The sequence below is a fragment of the Sparus aurata genome, chromosome 6, assembly GCF_900880675.1.
Source record: "Sparus aurata chromosome 6, fSpaAur1.1, whole genome shotgun sequence".
In the NCBI taxonomy this organism is placed as follows: Eukaryota; Metazoa; Chordata; class Actinopteri; order Spariformes; family Sparidae; genus Sparus; species Sparus aurata.
In genome coordinates, this window is record NC_044192.1 from 18,939,838 (window position 1) to 18,957,027 (window position 17,190).

Sequence of the window (17,190 nt, forward strand, 5' to 3'; positions counted from 1 at the left end):
TATTGAGTTTATTTCAAGCTATAGACAATAGAAAATTACTGCCAATACAGGAAAGTTGCAACCTCAAAAGGCAGTTCATGAGACATATTGAACTCTTTAATTGATCAAGATTTAAATGGGTTTAATGGACCACACAGAGAAGCTCAACGTCATCTAAACTGATTGACCAAATTCAACTCCAAAAACGGTTTTAATGTGTAAGCCTTAGGTTGTTTCTACATGATGCCTGTAGAGGGCATCAGTCTCCACAGCAGGCACATTACGATCATGTCATCAGGGTTGACTGATCATGGCGGTAACCGAGACAGAAAGGAATGCTCAGACCTAGCTCCAGTTAACATGGACAAGAGCAGGCTTAAGTATACCAGAGTGCTGCAGTCATTGTTGGCCTCACATATATTGGCACAATAAATGTGTTGAATGCAGAAACTTCATTTGAAACAGATAAAAGTTAGACTAAAGATCTAATGAGCTGGGGCGGCGGTGGTTGAAATTTTGGGCAATTTGTAAATTGGAATTAATATGAAATAGGATGTGACAGGATAGGGAGAAGTCAATGTGAGCCTTTAAAATCTGACATGAGCAGCAATTTTTATTGAGTTAAAACTTGAGATTTTATCTAAGATACAAGTGTACTGGGCTCCCTTTTTGTGTAGGAAGTCCAGTACAGAATCATTGAACTTTATTTTTCACACCCAAAACACTCTGTGTATTTATAATATCAAGGTTAAACCAAACAAAACTGTAGAAAAGGTATTAAGTTATTAGTCAACTGTTTTTTGAGGGGACACCTACAAACAAAGTATAGGCCTTGCAGTACCTGAAGTGCAAGACATAAAAACACTTGCCAGTAAGTACCAAAACATCTACAATATCAATATGCAACTGACAACATAGTCTTGTCAGAAAGTGTGAGAGTTCTGGAGGTGACAAAATTGTTTGCTGTGTCTGCTTGGTTGTTTTTGTTTATTTTACTCAAACTATCGCTTAAAATGAAGGGGTATTAAGTATATACAGTGTATTTGAACAAAAACTATACTAATATTAATACCAAAGCATCTTATATAGCAGCGTTTTTCAATCTTCGCACTGGGGGCTTTATTCTGCATGTTTTGGATGTTTCCCAGCTCCAACACACCTGAATAAATAAGATCAGCTCATCATCAAGCTCTGCTGAAGCCTGATAATGAGACTATGATAAAAAAAAAAAACATTGTTATATAGTATACAGTTTATATATAAAGCTATCACACATTTTGGAAAAAGAAGGCTAAAATTGACAATGCTGTCGAATGAATGTAATGGACTGAAACCCCAAAAATTTAGCCTGAAGATATAAAGTAGAGTTACATTTTAATAGGCTTCTAAAATAACGAATTCAATTATAATACAGTTTTCAAAAATTTTTCAAATCACAAACTGGTAAAATTAGATTACTGAGACCTACAAAACAATGTACCTTTCTTTCACATTTACAGGTTCTTGTCATCTGGACACTCAGAAATGAGAGCCCAAGGTTAAGTTTTGAGGAAGAAAATACACATTTGAGGTGGTGTCTGGAGAGAGCCCTTTGACCTCCAGACCTAAATGGTGATTCCGGTCTGTCTCCTAAACCCTGCTGATTCCCATTAGCGTAACACCAGTTGGTCGAATGACGTCTGGACCCACCTTAATCACTATGCTATATGTGTGCCCCCATATTTTCCCCCACTCCCTGCTGTTCACACTCTCCAAAGAGCAGATTTCTTGTTTCTTTCTTCTTAATGTATAAAATGCTACTGTTTCAGTTGCTCTAGGTCCACTCACCGGCTCAGAACCGCTCGGTTCACCAGTTTTACCGGTATTCTTTGAATGGAATGAGGCAGGGCCAGAGGCTGGATGCTACTATGGCAGGCTGGGAAGACAACCCACGCAGTTCAAATCAAAATAACCCTTCTACTTTGTCCTTAGCTAGCTAGATTTATTGGCGGGGCTGGTGGGGAAGGACACAAATGCAGACATCTGAGACAGAGCGGGTGCAGTTTAATACATTTGTTACAAAATATCAAGACACAAAAAGCTTATGGGAGGGTGAGGTAGACAATGACCAAAGAGCAGTCCAACACAACCAAACAAAAGGCCAACTACACAGGTAAGGCAAATAGAGACACAGGGAACTGAGGCATGAGGCCTCTATATAAAACATAATATAGCGATCTGGCATGGAACTACAGAAGAGAACGTTTATAAGCAGTGAAGGCTTACTAGGGAATGAGGTGCAGGTGGGGAGGCTCAGGTGGCTGCATGGCTGGTGAAACACAGGATGGGTGGGGCAGGCAGGGAGACAGGCAGGCAGGCAGGCGATGAGGGAAGGAGGGAAAGTCTGAGGACCTCTGCTGGACTGATGGCAGGTCTGGACAAAAACAGAAATATAGAGTCAACACTTAAGTTTTTCACAAGTTGAAAGAAAATATATAAAACCTTTTCTGTGCACACAAAAGGTTTTCTAACTTTCAAATTTGTAGCATATCCACTTGACAAGTGAGGCATATCAAGATGCTGATTATTCAGCATTATTATTGCACAGGTCTAAAAAGTGCAATTCTATCACACAACACAGTGCCAGAGATGTCACAATGCCGTACAAAGTCTGCCATCTTCATGGTACAGTAAAAACTGGGATTCATCTGCAAAGTGCACATTTTCCCAGTCCTCACAAAGAGCTGCAGTCAGGTCAAGACCTTGTTGTGGGAACAAGCGCACAGTAGAGCTTCCCTGAGACACTTTCTGACAGTTTGTGTGGAAATACTTTGGTTGTAGGAACCAACTGTTGCATCAGCTGTCCAGGTGGATGCTTCAGACAATCTTGCAGGTGAAGAAGCCAATTGTGGATCTTGGGCTGGTCTGTGGTTGTGGGGCCAGTTATGGTGGTGAAATTAAAATTCTGTTAACCGGCAACATAACTGGTGGACTATCTTGCAGTCAACACGCCAACTACATGTTTCTCAAAATGCAACATCCGTGGCATTGTGGCTGTGTTCAGACTGCAAATCTAAATCTATTTTTTGGCATATCCACATTGTCCTGATTTCTACAGTTCAGACGTTCCTGCTGCTCAAATCCAATCTCAAAGTGTCTCTTGCATCATTTGGAGTGCGATTCACAATAACAAGATCAAATCCAGAGTGATGGAAGTGCATCAGAGCAGCTGAGCAGAATTCATGTTGCTACCAGCAATTTGGAGGGTGATGTGATTGATCCTGTTACCACAGCAAGCAACCCAGGCAGACATGTTGGTGATACCTGGACTCCGAAATCCAATATGATCACCTGCAAATAAAAGTGTCTCCATCTTTAAAACCCTGAGTTGAAAACTAAATCAGATTTGACTGCTGTCTCACTTGCACTGAGCATTGTTGGGTGATAAAACTGCATGTTTTATATTGACCTTTTACTGTGAGGAGCTCAAGACACACCTGTGCACTAACCATGCTGTTTAATCACCTGCCAAGTGGATGGATCGACTTGGTCCAAGTCGGTGCTCATATGATTTAAACAAATCTGTGCTCAGTGTTAGGGAGTAAAAGCCTTTCATATCTCCGATCCTTTAGATTAAACTCATTAAAAAAAACAAAAGTGTTGCATTTGTTTTGTCATGTCTTTGTTGAGTGTAAGTGAGCAGGGAAAAGTGAGCAAGGGCTGAGGACAGGGACTGAGAGCATTGGGGAGGAAGGAGATGAGACAATGGTAGAAGAGGGGAACCTTTAATCTTATCCTTGGCCTAATCTCAGGTTTCCGGTCACAGACACAGCAAAAGCTTTGGGCTGTTTGTAGACCACACTTGTTCGCACTGAAAAAGTAATGAAAGAGATGGCCTTCTGTGTCTTTCATAAATTAGTGTGTAAGTATAAGTATCCAGGGTCCACTTTCCGTAACTCAAGTAAAAACAAGAGGATATCAGCAAAAGCCTTGGGCAAGCGGCTAAGTGTCTGCATTTAGAGCCACCGGCCTGCACTTGAGCTCACCATCTCTTCCTGCCAGCAATCCTCCGTATGATCACCTTTCAAGTCACTACCTGTTTGGCGTCACTTTTGGGTCCACCTGTTTCAAAACTACAATCGTTCCAACCAACACATATGGATTCCTATCCAACAAGTACAACCAAGTATGAAGTCAACCATTTGAATGTAAATTAAAATAAAACCGCAACCGCCAAGACATCTTTTCATGAATGCATTTATTAACTTCTTCTAAACTTTTTTTGTTTATAAAATATATACAGAACATTATGACAGAGGTCAATAGATCTGCCAACCCTTTCCATGTCATGAATATACACAGATTCTCACACACTCGCACATCCAAACATATCCACACAATGATAACAAGAAAACATTTCAGGCTGTGTTTCACGGATGTTTTGCCTGATTCTCTTCAAGCGGTTTTAGAGTCCAGGTTTCTATCACGGACGCACACAAACAAAAACTGTGCCCAGGCGTGTATTCTTAGATTAATGTCCACTTGTTGCATTCTCTCGTATCCATTTGTTTATTTCCATTTTCAAGACAGACATTCAGAATCCAGAAGACATCAGGAAGGAGGATGTCCGCAGTTGTGAACTTGTTAAGTTTAAGAGGCAGTAGACACTTCTGTCTTGCTGGTTGATACTGAGGTCTCATCGTCAACCATGCCACCCATTCCAACTGTGGAGAGCATGCAGTTACGGAACTGAAAAAGGAGAAAAAGCACACATTGGTGAGAAATCAAACAATGTTGTACATTTCTCACAAGAAGAAACCTTCATTTGAAGGAAATAATTATAACTAAATATTGAATGGCTACAATCTCAGCTGCTCTCAGCCATCGGTTGGGTAAAATTCCGCCTTTGTAAAGTTTTTATCACTTGTATGTAGCAGCTGTAGTAATGGATTGATAAATAACTTTTGGTTTGCCAGGTTGTGGCTCATGTTCATCCTCCACCAGCAGGACACCTGATTTGTCTTTTCAGGTTATCAGTTCTCCCCATTTGACCTCTGACCTCCTAGAAAAGGGTTGCAGAGTGTCTAAAACTCACGTATGTACTATTTACAATTAAATCTGCAGACCTGGAACATCTATAACTGTTGATGACTCACTAACTTTTGCTGTTGTGAGAAACTCTTAACTGCATTCCAGATGTTAACTACCCATTATCAAATATATATTAAAAAAACATACAGAAAAGCAGACCTGGTGTTTGATTTCCTTTTACAAATAACTTGTGTATAAGACTCAAAAAAGATTATTCCCAACCTGGATACCCAAAAAAAAAAAAAAAAAAGCCTTATAAAATGGTCACTTATCATGAAGAGACAGCATTGGGGCAGTGAGGCAGTTTAAATATAAACCAACCTGTTTGTTGAATAGCACATAGATAACAGGATTGAACAATGCCGAGCTCTTTGAGAAGAAGGCAGGGATAGCCATGGCTGTGGCTGAGAAAGCAGCTCCCTTGTTGAAGAAGATCCAGGCAGCAAAGCTGGCATATGGAGTCCAAGCCACAAGGAAGCCCAAGACCATCAGGACGCACATGCGTGTCACTTCCCTCTCAGCCTTCTGGGTGGACTCTGACTCCTGCTGCTGGGCTGCTGCCTGAAATGTGTTGAACACAAGGAACTTAGTAAGACATACAGTCTAAGAACATTTATTTGAATTTCAACTTATTCGCTTTAACTATTCTCTCATTTGCATGAAATGATCCATCAATTATTAGAAAAGATTATTGGCGGATGAATAGATAATTAGTCGTATCACTGAAATAACTCATGGTGGATGTATGTTGATCATCAGAAAGATTTGCTGAAAGAATTTGGATGAACCTTTTTGACATTTAAGTTATATTGATAATGCACTTAAAAATGTTGTGGAGCCGAATCAGTCTTACATTAATAAAATAACATTAATATAACTAAATTAAACTACAGGTACAGGCTTGTTAAAGGGAGGGGCAATTAAAAAGACATTGCCTGCCACCGTATCAGGTACAGTATACCTACAGTATACCTACGGTATAGCCACAGTTAAGATGATAAGACTTACAGCTTTGACTGTCAGCACAAGGCTTCCATAGGTGAAGAAAATGGTGCCGACTGGGACGCAGAAGTGGCAGGCGAACATGTACATGACGTAGGACTCATTGTTGAAGCCTGGGGCCAGAGTGTAGTAGTCAGGTCCACATGAGCACTGCAGACCCTCTGGGATGTATCTGTGAGAGAACAGGGGAAATTGCTCAATACTGTACACTGAAGGAAACATTTAAGCGTGCAAATTTACACCACAACATGACTGGAGCAACAGTGCAGGATTCTTTATCCACTATCAACTTTTAGACTGTACAAATATCTCGTTTGACAGCAGATCATCAGAGGACAAATTTTGTATTTTTTGATCACCATCTATTTGGGCTCCATTTAACTGTGACACAACACTGAACATCTAAATGTTCAGCTTGGTTCATGCTTGATCCAGGTTACAGCTGGCTTAGTGCAGTGCAGTTGTAGGAGTTTACTGAGAAATTTAAATGCATTCAAGTACTTTATTTAATTACAATGGAAAGTTATAGATTAAACAACAAATCTCCACCAGCTGCCACACTGAAATGCTCCTTGCATGTTATCCATGAGTTCCTATAATACATTATCTAATCTTTAACAAAAAATAGAATCAAGACTGCATACATGGTGCTCATTACATTTAAAAACTTTGAAAACATTTGGCTGGTTTGATAATGCTTGTATCTGAGTAGGATTCGAATGCCGGACTTGTACTTTTAATGGAGTATTATTAGACTGTACCAGTGCTACGTTTACTTAGGTAGAGGATCTGAATACTTTACATCACAGGGACAGCAATGATTAGCATTGAAGGAGGTCTCATCAATGAAAAGAGAGAGAAACTGAAAGGTTCTTGACTGCTTGCAAGACACTATTCATCATTACGACTACCGTCAGTGTTAAAACTTTTACTGTTAGTAGTTTGTAGCTATTTTGGTTTGTAAAGCTTACCTGGGACACTGTACAGAGTGACAAATGTGTATATGTGTGCGTGTATGTGTATGTGTATGTGTGTGTGTGTGTGTGTGTGTGTGTGTGTGTGTGTGTGTGTGTGTGTGTGTTTGTGTGTTTGTGCGTTGGCTGCTGTCCAGGTTTACCAGCATTAGCTACTGGGTCCTGCCTGTTCTTCCAGTGTCACTTAGACGAAACTAAAACAGACTTTAAACACCCCTTCAGAAACCAGAGAAGCCAAGAATGGATCACAGGGTGATTATTTTGTATCTTCACCTACAAGCTTTGTCAATTTGAAGTAACAAGATAATCAACTACTTATCAGGAGATAACAAGCTTTTTTGTCCTAAGATAATGAAGAAAGATAGTAGGCCTTAGTTTCTGTGTTTAGAATTTCTGATATTTTTTAGATTCTGACATCTGCCTTTATACAGGACAGGTTTTTTCAAGTGTATCTTAAATTACTAAGATACTTTCATTTACTTCCAACAGTTTTTGGCTGCTGTAATTGTTCATCCTGCCCTTGCTTTCCTGATTTTTTTCTTATTTTAGTGTAGGCACAGATGTTTGATCGTTGAATTACCTGGACCAGCCAACCAGTGGAGGGACAGCACAAGCCATAGCCATGATCCAGGTGAAAGCGACGCCAATTCCTGCGTGAGTTCCACTGAATTTGAAGCTTCCCATTGGTTTACAGACAACAATGTATCTTTCAACAGCCAGGACTACCAGTGACCAGAGAGCAACCTGACCTGGGAGAGAGCAAAGAAACAGAAAACATACGGTTATAATTGAAGCTGAGATTTTCTTAAATTTAAAAAGTAGCTTCAAAGACGTTCTTATATCATACCTCCTAGCGTAGCCATGAATCCCTCAACAGCACAGCCCAAAGGTCCAAAAACAAAGTAGCCACTGATGGCAGTGACGAAGGTGATGGTAAAACCAAAGCAGACCATAATCAGTCCAGCCACAGCAAGGTTGACCAGAATGAAGTTGAGAGGTTGCCGCAGCTTCTTGTTCTGGGCTGTGACCAGCAGTGTTAGGAAGTTGATGGGGAAGCCAGTACAGATCAGGAAGAACATGTAGACAGCAAGCATTTTGAATAGAATTGGATCCCCCAGGTAGTACTGTGGATATTCAAAAGGACTCCTGGCAAGCCCCGTCCTGTTGGACATTGGGATGTAGAAGTTCTTTCCCTCAGTGCCGTTGGGCTCCATTCCTCCTTCCCAAGTCATTTTCGCTGCTAGTCTGTTGTTGTGTGGAGCTTCTTTGGCTAAAGCAGTATCAAGCCCCTCTGTAACTCATTGGACGTCTAGGAGTTTGCTTTATACTGGTCAAAAGGGGGATTATAGGAGGATCATATCTCATACTGCAATATAATTTGGGCCAGCACCTACTCTTCTTATTTACAAGCAATTCATAGATGTCAGAAATCCTTTGTAAGAATTGCCACCAACTCTTCTTATCTAGCCCCAACAAAACCACTATTTAAACAATTACAACTTCTTACAATTTATGAGGTGAACAAGTACCAAACAGGGGTTCTTATGTATAAAGTAATCTGCCTTCCTGCATCTCTACCTAATTTTTTTCCAAGCTATTTTGAGTTTAACTCACATTATCATACACATTCTACAAGAAGAAAGAATGATTTACATATTCCTTTCTGTAGGACCTCTGTTGCTAAATTCTCATTTGTCTATCAAGGTGCAGTGTTGTGGAATGATATAAAACATTTTTTAGAATCTAGTTTCTCTATAAATACATTTAAAACCAAGTTCAAACAATACCTACAGACCTAGTCACATCTTTACATCATTGGGTTTTAATTGAAATGAATCTGCAATTTTATGGATATTTTCTGTTTGTTGTTTTTTTTTTTTTTTTTTTTTTTTTTTTTTTTTTTTTTTTGTTTGTTTGTTTTCCCCTTTTTTTTCTTTTTCTTTTCTTTTTCTATTGATTGATCTGTTTTAGTGATTTTGTATTGAGGGGGAGGATCTTATATAAGCCCTTTGGGTTTCTTTTCCTCTCCTGCACAATTATTTGTCTTTGTATTATTAAACAGAATTCTTGTTTTATCATTGTGCATATAAATAAATAAATAAAAATAAAATAAAATTATGAATAAGTCTTTAATCCAATCATCTCTTATATTCTTTAACACCGGATAATCACAACACTTGAGGAGTTTTAAAGTTTTAGCGGCACTCTGTCTCGCCGTCTTGCTCAGTTAAAGAGGCCCACTGCAATTGAGGAAGAAAACACTGAACCTATCCGAAGCATTTTTATTTTTAATGGTTAAAGTTATTGATTTCTAATTTACAACCACAACTGATTAACTCTTACACAGTCAATGGTTCCTATGAATTGTTAAGTCATTAATACACAAGTTAGTGGATTTGGATCCACTAAGATTTGGGATATATTCTAATGTTTAACAGCTTGTTTTTGAATTTATTTATAAAAGTGTTTTATTTTATACATTTATTTCCTAACAAATAAAATAATTTGACTCACAAAAAATCATGAAATCTTGTTTTATAATTATTGTTATTTTATGCTTATCTCTTTATTACCCATTGTCCTCATTGTTCATCGATCAATAGTTTAACTGTAATCAAAAACAAAATATGAAACCTTTTTGTTCTTTTAAAATATAATGTTTATTTCTTAATTCAGGTAGAAATACTGTTAACTAGTATAAAACATTATTTAGATTATATTATAGTTTACTTACTATACTTTATTTACAGTATATAGTATATGAAAATTACATTTAAGTCATACGTACTTTTAGCGTCATTCTTTTATCGATGTATAGTATGAGGGGACTGGAGGGTGTTCAAATATGCACGTGGTGGACAGTAATAAGTGCTTATGTCCTATTGTGAATATGAAGGTTTAGTTTAGACTCCAGAAACCTGACTGCTTTTTCAGTCACATGATCAGTCCTGGGTAGGAAACTTTATCATTCCTGAACATTTACCACCTTTGGTGTCATGTTGGTACTTTTAATGGGGGAAACTGACTATTGGTAAACTGAAACTGATACAAGAAGGATTCTTGAATTATAAATTATAGAATTGTAGAGGATATCATTTTACATAATCTTTGAATTTATGTTATTATTTGAAGTGTTTATCATTTTACTTCCCTCTTCTTGTTAATTGCTTTGATTGATTTTGTGTCAGCCTTTCCTTGCTTTACTTTTTTTGTAGGGCACTGGTCACTGTAAACTTTACTCATCCATGTCTGTATCCATGACCCACTTATCCTGTAGGGAGTATGGCTGGCTAGAGCCTCTTTGCTCACATTGGGCAAGAGATCAGGAATAACACAGCTAATAAGTTTGTCACAGGGCTGAGCTCAGCTGACACATATACTGTCACTGTTTCAGTCAGAGTGATCAAATCACCTGACATGACTGTCATGTCATAGATTTATTTGTCCATGTGCCCATGCAAACACAACAGTTGCATGTAAGTGCAGGGACATGATTACCAATTGTCTTTCATGTTTGGTGTGAAAAATGCTAGTTGAGCTACACTTTAAACTACTGTGATACATCAAAAATACAATTCAGCAGACAGTTTTGGATACATGCATTTATTTACCTACATTTGCAATTTCATAAGCATTTATAAAATATATACAACTGGCTGGGAAAATAAATTCCAGCCCACAAAAAATAAAGATGCCATACAGGACAAAGTAAGTGTCAGTACATTTTTATAATGATGAAGACAAGTCATCCAGAGAAGTTATGATGCTTCTGTCATTTATTCTGAAATACAATGTTACTGTACAGCATGGAAAGGGTTTATTCCGGATGACTCAGAGCCTGAAAAGACCCCACTGAATTTAACCAAATGACACCACTCTCTGTAAATACTTGTTAAAAGTCCATGCGTAAAAATCCATTATAGTTGCTGAGATTTGAGAGCATTTAGGAAGTAGTAGACACTTCTGTCTTGCTGGTGGATACTGAGGTTTCATCCTCTACCATGCCGCCCATTCCAATGGTGGTCAGCATGCAGTTACGGAACTGAAAACACAAGACATTGTATGATTAGACATTAAACAAAATTCATTTTAACAGTACTTTAATATTATAAATAATAATATATATATATGTATATAAACTACTGTGTATATATATATATATTATATACTATTATATATTATATATATATATATTCTTGAGAGGCAAGAGGAAGATCAATTTTTTTTTTAAGAAAGAATAACTGGTTGAAATAAATCATTACCAAATCTCAGTATCTCAGTATCATTTATAAAATATTATATATATATTATATCATTAAAAAAAGTTTCTTCTTTGGAAGAAAATCCACTTAAAACGGTTGAACAGCGACAGCTGCAGACGGAGGAGACAGAGCAGTCTGTGAGAGGAGCAGGGAGCAGGAAGGTGGGGGCTAGAGGAGGACGGAGGGCTTCTGTCCTCCGTGGGAGGGATCTCCTTCCATTGACTCATTCCATTGATTTTTTCATGCTGATCTATGATTGGCTAAGACACGTAATTTGACGCGCTAAGGGAGGCCGTCCTCCCTTACCAATCAGCAACCAGAATACAAGATTGACAGCAGGTTGGTCCAATAACAGTTCCCAAATTTCATTCTCACATTTATACAACCGTAAACAAAAAATACTACTATGTATTTTACAGCTTTGGAGTTTTCAGCGAAATTGGAATCGGTTTCAAAGGAAATATAAGCAAATTTCTGAAAGAAAAAAAACTGTTAGGAGAAATCAGAGAGAAGCAGTCAGAAACATAATTCATAGTTTTCGTTTCTTTCGTTCGTCCATCTGGAGGACATAAAGTTAGAGGCACAACCGGGACAGCAACACAGCACAGGGGGTAACGCAGTTACCTGCTGTTCAGGTGACTGGGTTCGAATCCTGACAGAGATAGAAATTTATGTATTTTTTTGTCTTGTATATTAGCCTTTTAATGAAATGTTTTTTTAAATAAGTCTTGTAAGTCATTGTTTTATTGCTTAATTTTCATTGAATATAAGAAAGTAGGGTTAATTAGTTGACTTGTATAAAATAACATGACACCGTGGACTGGTTTTCCTCCTGTCCTCCCCAATTTTTTCAGTCACCAGGCACCACTGATATATATATATATATATACATATATATATACATATATATATATACATATATATATATATATATATATATATATATATATATATATATATATATATATATATATATATTAGGGCCGGGACTCGATTAAAAAAATTAAACGAATTAATCAGAGGCTTTGTAATTAATTAATCGAAATTAATCGCATTTTAATCGCATATAAATATTTGACCTGAGAACAGTGAGAAGCAATTTTTTTCACATGGATTTTAGTATACCATTGAATGATGACTGAATACAGAAGCTTAAGAAACAAAAAATTGTTTTTGTTTTTTCAAGACCAACAGACTAGTGCAATTTTTTTATATATTTTTTTGGCCTTTTATGGCTTTATTGACAGAGCAGCTGAAGATATGACAGGAAACAGGGAGAGAGAGAGGGAGTGACACGCAGCAAACGGACCCAGGCCGGGAGTCGAACTTGGGTCCGCGCGCTCTACCCACTGAGCTAAACGGCGCCCCGACAAGTGCAGTTTTTGCCATAAAGTGCAGCAATAGCATGCTCTTATCTACGCTGCCATCCGTCCGCTTTTGAAAACAAAATTTCCCATCCATGGGGCCAACCAAAGCAGTCTCATCTGCTTCTTCGTTCATTGTTGTTGTCTGAAGTCATGAACGTTAGTTGGTGCTCCAGTATAATCGGTACCCCTGAAACTCTTCCAGTGAGAAACGTTCCGCGGTGCAAAAATAAGTGCGATTAAAATGCGTAAATTTTTATATATATATATATATATATATATATCCTGTGGCTCTCCTGAAGCTCTCCATCAACTGGTGTATGAACAATGATAAATATGTGACAATAGAATATATGAAACAGCTTTTCATATAAAATATGTATGCCTATAGATGCATGTGAAATATGCATATACTGGTTACTGGTTATATATTGTATAACTAATTAATGTTCTCTGATTTTGATTATGGCAAATTTTTTTATTTACAACTACATATCTTTGCTTCCTGTGACCACTGAGCAAACTCTTATCAAGATCACAAGATAAAGCTACAATGAAGAACTCTAGCAAGTCGATCTTGAGTCACTTTTATCATGTGTGTTTATCCCATTTTAAGGACAAGTTTTGAATTATTTGTGCATGTAGATAAATAGATAATAAATGTATTAAATAAATTTAAGTTTGATGGTGCACTGTGAAGGTGTGTCATTTAATATGATATGAATATAATTTTCTCACGGTAAACTTTTACAGAAAAAAGTTAGAAAATATATTAATAAACACTTAAAAACTTCCTTATATTTGCTTTGAAACACTGAATAGGGACTTTAAAGTGTAAAGATTATTCCCAATGCGGTATTAGAGTATTAGAGTGTATTAGAAGTTATCTATAAAGCATAAGAAAAACGCTTAATAATCATTCATTTCAGCAGATAAACACCTTTTAAAAAACGGTCACTTATCATGAAGAGACAGCACCGTGCAGTGAGACAATAATAAACCAACCTGTTTGTTCATCAGCACATAGATGATAGGATTGAACAATGCCGAGCTCTTTGAGAAGAAGGCAGGGATGGCCATGGCCGTGGCTGAAAAAGCAGCCCCCTTGTTGAAGAAGATCCAGGCAGCAAAGCTGGCATATGGGGTCCATGCCACCAAGAAGCCACAGACCATCAAGATGCACATGCGTGTCACTTCCTTCTCAGCCTTCTGGGTGGAGGCCGAGTCCTGCTGCTGGGCTGCAGCCTGGAAATGACATCAACATCAGTTATTTTCTGTATTGCATACTTTCTGTTGTTTTCACCGAAGGTAAAAAAAGAAACGAAAAAAAAAAAGAAATGAAAACCTGTGAATGTTTTCTTTTCAAATACGTATGATTATATGAAAATAAAAACAATCACATTAAAGCCACTGTCTCTTACCGCTTTCACAGTGCATACTAAGTTTCCATAAGTGAAGAATATGGTGAAGACAGGAACACAGAAGTGGCAGCTGAACATGTACATGACGTATGATTCATTGTTGTAGCCAGGGGCCTGAGTGTAGTAATCAGGTCCGCAGGACACCTGAATACCCTCTGGAATAAACCTGCAATACAGGACATAAAATGCGGGGTGCTTAATATGAATTGTAAGATTACAATATTCAGTTACAAGTGAGACTCTAATCTACAAGATGATACCACTGTACAGTTGAAACATAAGGATTTCATGAAGAAATCTTGAGCATCAAATAATTCAAAAAGTTTTGGCATTTGCACCAAAAAGCAGAGATCAAGTTACGTCCTGGTTGAGTCTGCAGAATGTGACTGGAAGTCTGGAACATGGACCATCTAATCCCATCCTTGTTACCATGGAGATGCTGCCAGGTGGGTTTATGTAAATAAACGTTGCCTTCAGATATGGAAAATGTGTGAAAACTCAATATAAATATAATGAGTTATATTTTTGGGAATATATCAAATTCAGGTCTCAGGAGCTAGACTCACAGTAATACTTGCTGAAATGACTGATGACTCTAGATTAAGGGTTTAAACACCTCCTTTAAAATATAACATTAATCCACACGGTTTTAGTTGTGTGAAGTTAAGGCAATGATAATCATCGTAGGTGGGAACAGCGAATCCCTACACTATATGTAAATGCTACAAGGTGCTAATGCATGTTAAGATTGCATGCAATTACTTAACATATTCATTACATAATGTGCAAAAGTGCTCGAAATGTAAAACACAGGTAGCAATGAGAAATAGCTTTAGTGCAGTATTCATCTCATGACGTTTAATAAAAGGACAAGAAGTCATCAAATTTGTTTGTTAAATATGAAACTAATATTTCAAGACCAGTGTCATTTGATCATATTAGTTTGTTTTTCAGGCATCACCTGGCACCTGCATCAGTATAGTCATGAATTACTAAAGTGGATTTAAGAAAGGCTTGTACCACTGAACCTCGCAACATCTATTTTCAGTCCAATGAAGAATCTGTAACATGAAATTTTGTTTTTTTTCTGGAGTCATTAAATGGGACAAATCATCACATATAAAACAATGTTGGAGCATTATATATTGATTCACTTTGTTTACATTTACACTGTTACCAATGCTATAGGTAAACTAGATGTTCATTTGAGTTATGCTAGTTTGAAAGTTAAAGTCTGTCTCTTCTTTCCCCCTTTACTCACTCTGTTATCACAAGAAGTTCTTGTATCACCAGAAGCAGGAGCAGTCACGTGACCAGTAAACACACCTCCAGCATATATAGATCATGTTAAGATTTGACAGATAACTCCCACAAACTTAGCAATATAGTCATCCATTGTATAGAGGAGGAAGACTTTGAGAGTATTTTTTGCTCTGCAAAAACTTGATGGAGGTTATCCAAAGGCGATTTTCCTAATGACCTCAAAATATATAATTCTTTTTTTTCTAATTCAGTGGTCTAGTCACTATGGTGGTGTTTGTTCTAAACCTGCAAGATCATGTGACTTCTTGTGTCCCTAGTGGATCTACTCTCATAACATCACCAAATCGCAATGTCTGAGTAGTTAGGTTGGTGTTCAAATAGTTGCAAACCAAGAAGAAGAAGGAATGAGCTGCGTAGGAGCTAAGTAGGAGTGTGAATTCTGGTGTGGTGAGGACCTCTCTATTCAAGACATGTAATCTACTTTGGTGGGGGGAGTAACTCATTACCTGGACCACCCAACAAGAGGAGGGATGGCACAGGAACAAGCCATGATCCAGGTGAATGCACAACCTGTTGCAGCATGAGTGGCTGAAAATTTGAAACTACCCATGGGTTTGCAGACCACGATGTATCTCTCAATAGCCAGAACCACCAGAGACCACAGAGACACTTGACCTGTTGAGGAAAAACAGAGACAACAGAAGTTGTGATGGGAACCCTCAAAAGTTTTGCCCTTTGTTGTAGCAGCTTAGAGCTCCACAGTCTCACATGACCAGTCAGGAAATGATGTTGTTAAGTAACCAATAAACTGTAGTACAACAACAAGTGAACATCCCTTTTACCAAAGTTTACCTCCAATGGTAGACATAAATCCTTCAATAGCACAGCCCATGGTTCCCAAGGAGAAGTAGCCCATCAGGGCAGTATAGAAGGTGACTGTGAATCCAAAGAAGACCATGATCAGTCCAGCCACAGCAAGGTTGACCAGGATGAAGTTGAGAGGTTGCCGCAGCTTCTTGTTCTGGACCGTGACCAGCAGTGTCAGGAAGTTGATGGGGAAGCCAGTGCAGATCAGGAAGAACATGTAGAAAGCCAGTAGTTTGAACATCCATGGATCTGCCAGATAATACTGTGGATATTCAAAAGGACTCCTCACAAGCCCTGTCCTGTTGTTCATTGGGACGTAGAAGTTCCTTCCTTCAGTGCCGTTCTCCATCTTTCTGTGTTAGGATTTGGATTGGCTGTGTCGATTAGGCTTGGAGCACAGGTGTCCACTCTCTGACTTGTTGCATGTTATACTGCAGCTATGGTTATAAAGGCTCCTGGGGGATTGACTCACAGTGGTTCAAGAAGATAAGAGAGGATCTACATGAGAATTTAGCGAATTATCTGTCAGAGTATAATCTCTGAGAAAAGAGTTTAGCTTCAATGGAATGAGGTCAGAGATTCACAAAGGTCACATTTGAAACAGACACATCCCTCTTTTCCTTTTTTTCTTCGTGTAAGGAGCATTTTTACCGCTCACTTCTTCAGTTATTTCAACGTGAGGAAAGCACACACAAAAACCAGCCCAACTTTTCTTTTCACGATCACGTTCAAAATACATTCCTGTCCATCTATCCGTTTTTATAGCTACTTCAGTACGAGTTTTCCTTTGGAGAAGTTGTGTAGGACTGCAACTCAGATCTGATTTTTGTCAACAGTGTAATTGAATGATGCAACTTTAAATGAAACATAATGTGTTAATAAGCTAATTAGCCAAACACCATTTAAGGAAATCTCTGACAGTTAGCTTTAACTTGATGAGCTGACTATCCATTTAGTGATGGCAGCACTTTGTTAACAGGATTTAAGA

General features: G+C 38.0%; 2 protein-coding genes across 2 annotated transcripts; both read right to left on the minus strand.

Moving 5' to 3' along the window:
• Positions 1 to 4,199: 4,199 nt before the first annotated feature.
• LOC115584114 (green-sensitive opsin-like) lies at positions 4,200 to 8,343 on the minus strand. The gene is made up of 5 exons (XM_030421531.1): positions 7,873 to 8,343; positions 7,606 to 7,774; positions 6,058 to 6,223; positions 5,371 to 5,610; positions 4,200 to 4,707 (listed from the first exon to the last, which is right to left on the minus strand). Exons 1-5 carry the CDS (start codon positions 8,255 to 8,257, stop codon positions 4,609 to 4,611), a joined length of 1,059 nt encoding a protein of 352 aa, XP_030277391.1. The 5' UTR covers positions 8,258 to 8,343; the 3' UTR covers positions 4,200 to 4,608.
• Positions 8,344 to 10,612: 2,269 nt separating this feature from the next.
• LOC115583901 (green-sensitive opsin) lies at positions 10,613 to 16,639 on the minus strand. The gene is made up of 5 exons (XM_030421138.1): positions 16,188 to 16,639; positions 15,842 to 16,010; positions 14,073 to 14,238; positions 13,657 to 13,896; positions 10,613 to 11,067 (listed from the first exon to the last, which is right to left on the minus strand). Exons 1-5 carry the CDS (start codon positions 16,549 to 16,551, stop codon positions 10,969 to 10,971), a joined length of 1,038 nt encoding a protein of 345 aa, XP_030276998.1. The 5' UTR covers positions 16,552 to 16,639; the 3' UTR covers positions 10,613 to 10,968.
• Positions 16,640 to 17,190: the final 551 nt, after the last annotated feature.

Bases quoted from the DNA above. Each gene is read 5' to 3' on its own strand.
- LOC115584114 (XM_030421531.1), bottom strand. From the start codon at position 8,257: ATGACTTGGGAAGGAGGAATGGAGCCCAACGGCACTGAGGGAAAGAAC. The intron at 6,224-7,605 runs GTAATTCAACGA...GTTCTCTCACAG, and splicing joins CCACTGGTTGGCTGGTCCAG to ATACATCCCAGAGGGTCTGC. The intron at 4,708-5,370 runs GTTGGTTTATAT...CTCCTTTTTCAG, and splicing joins ATGTGCTATTCAACAAACAG to TTCCGTAACTGCATGCTCTC.
- LOC115583901 (XM_030421138.1), bottom strand. From the start codon at position 16,551: ATGGAGAACGGCACTGAAGGAAGGAACTTCTACGTCCCAATGAACAAC. The intron at 14,239-15,841 runs GTAATGAGTTAC...CCTGTATTGCAG, and splicing joins CCTCTTGTTGGGTGGTCCAG to GTTTATTCCAGAGGGTATTC. The intron at 13,897-14,072 runs GTAAGAGACAGT...TGTCATTTCCAG, and splicing joins TAGTATGCACTGTGAAAGCG to GCTGCAGCCCAGCAGCAGGA.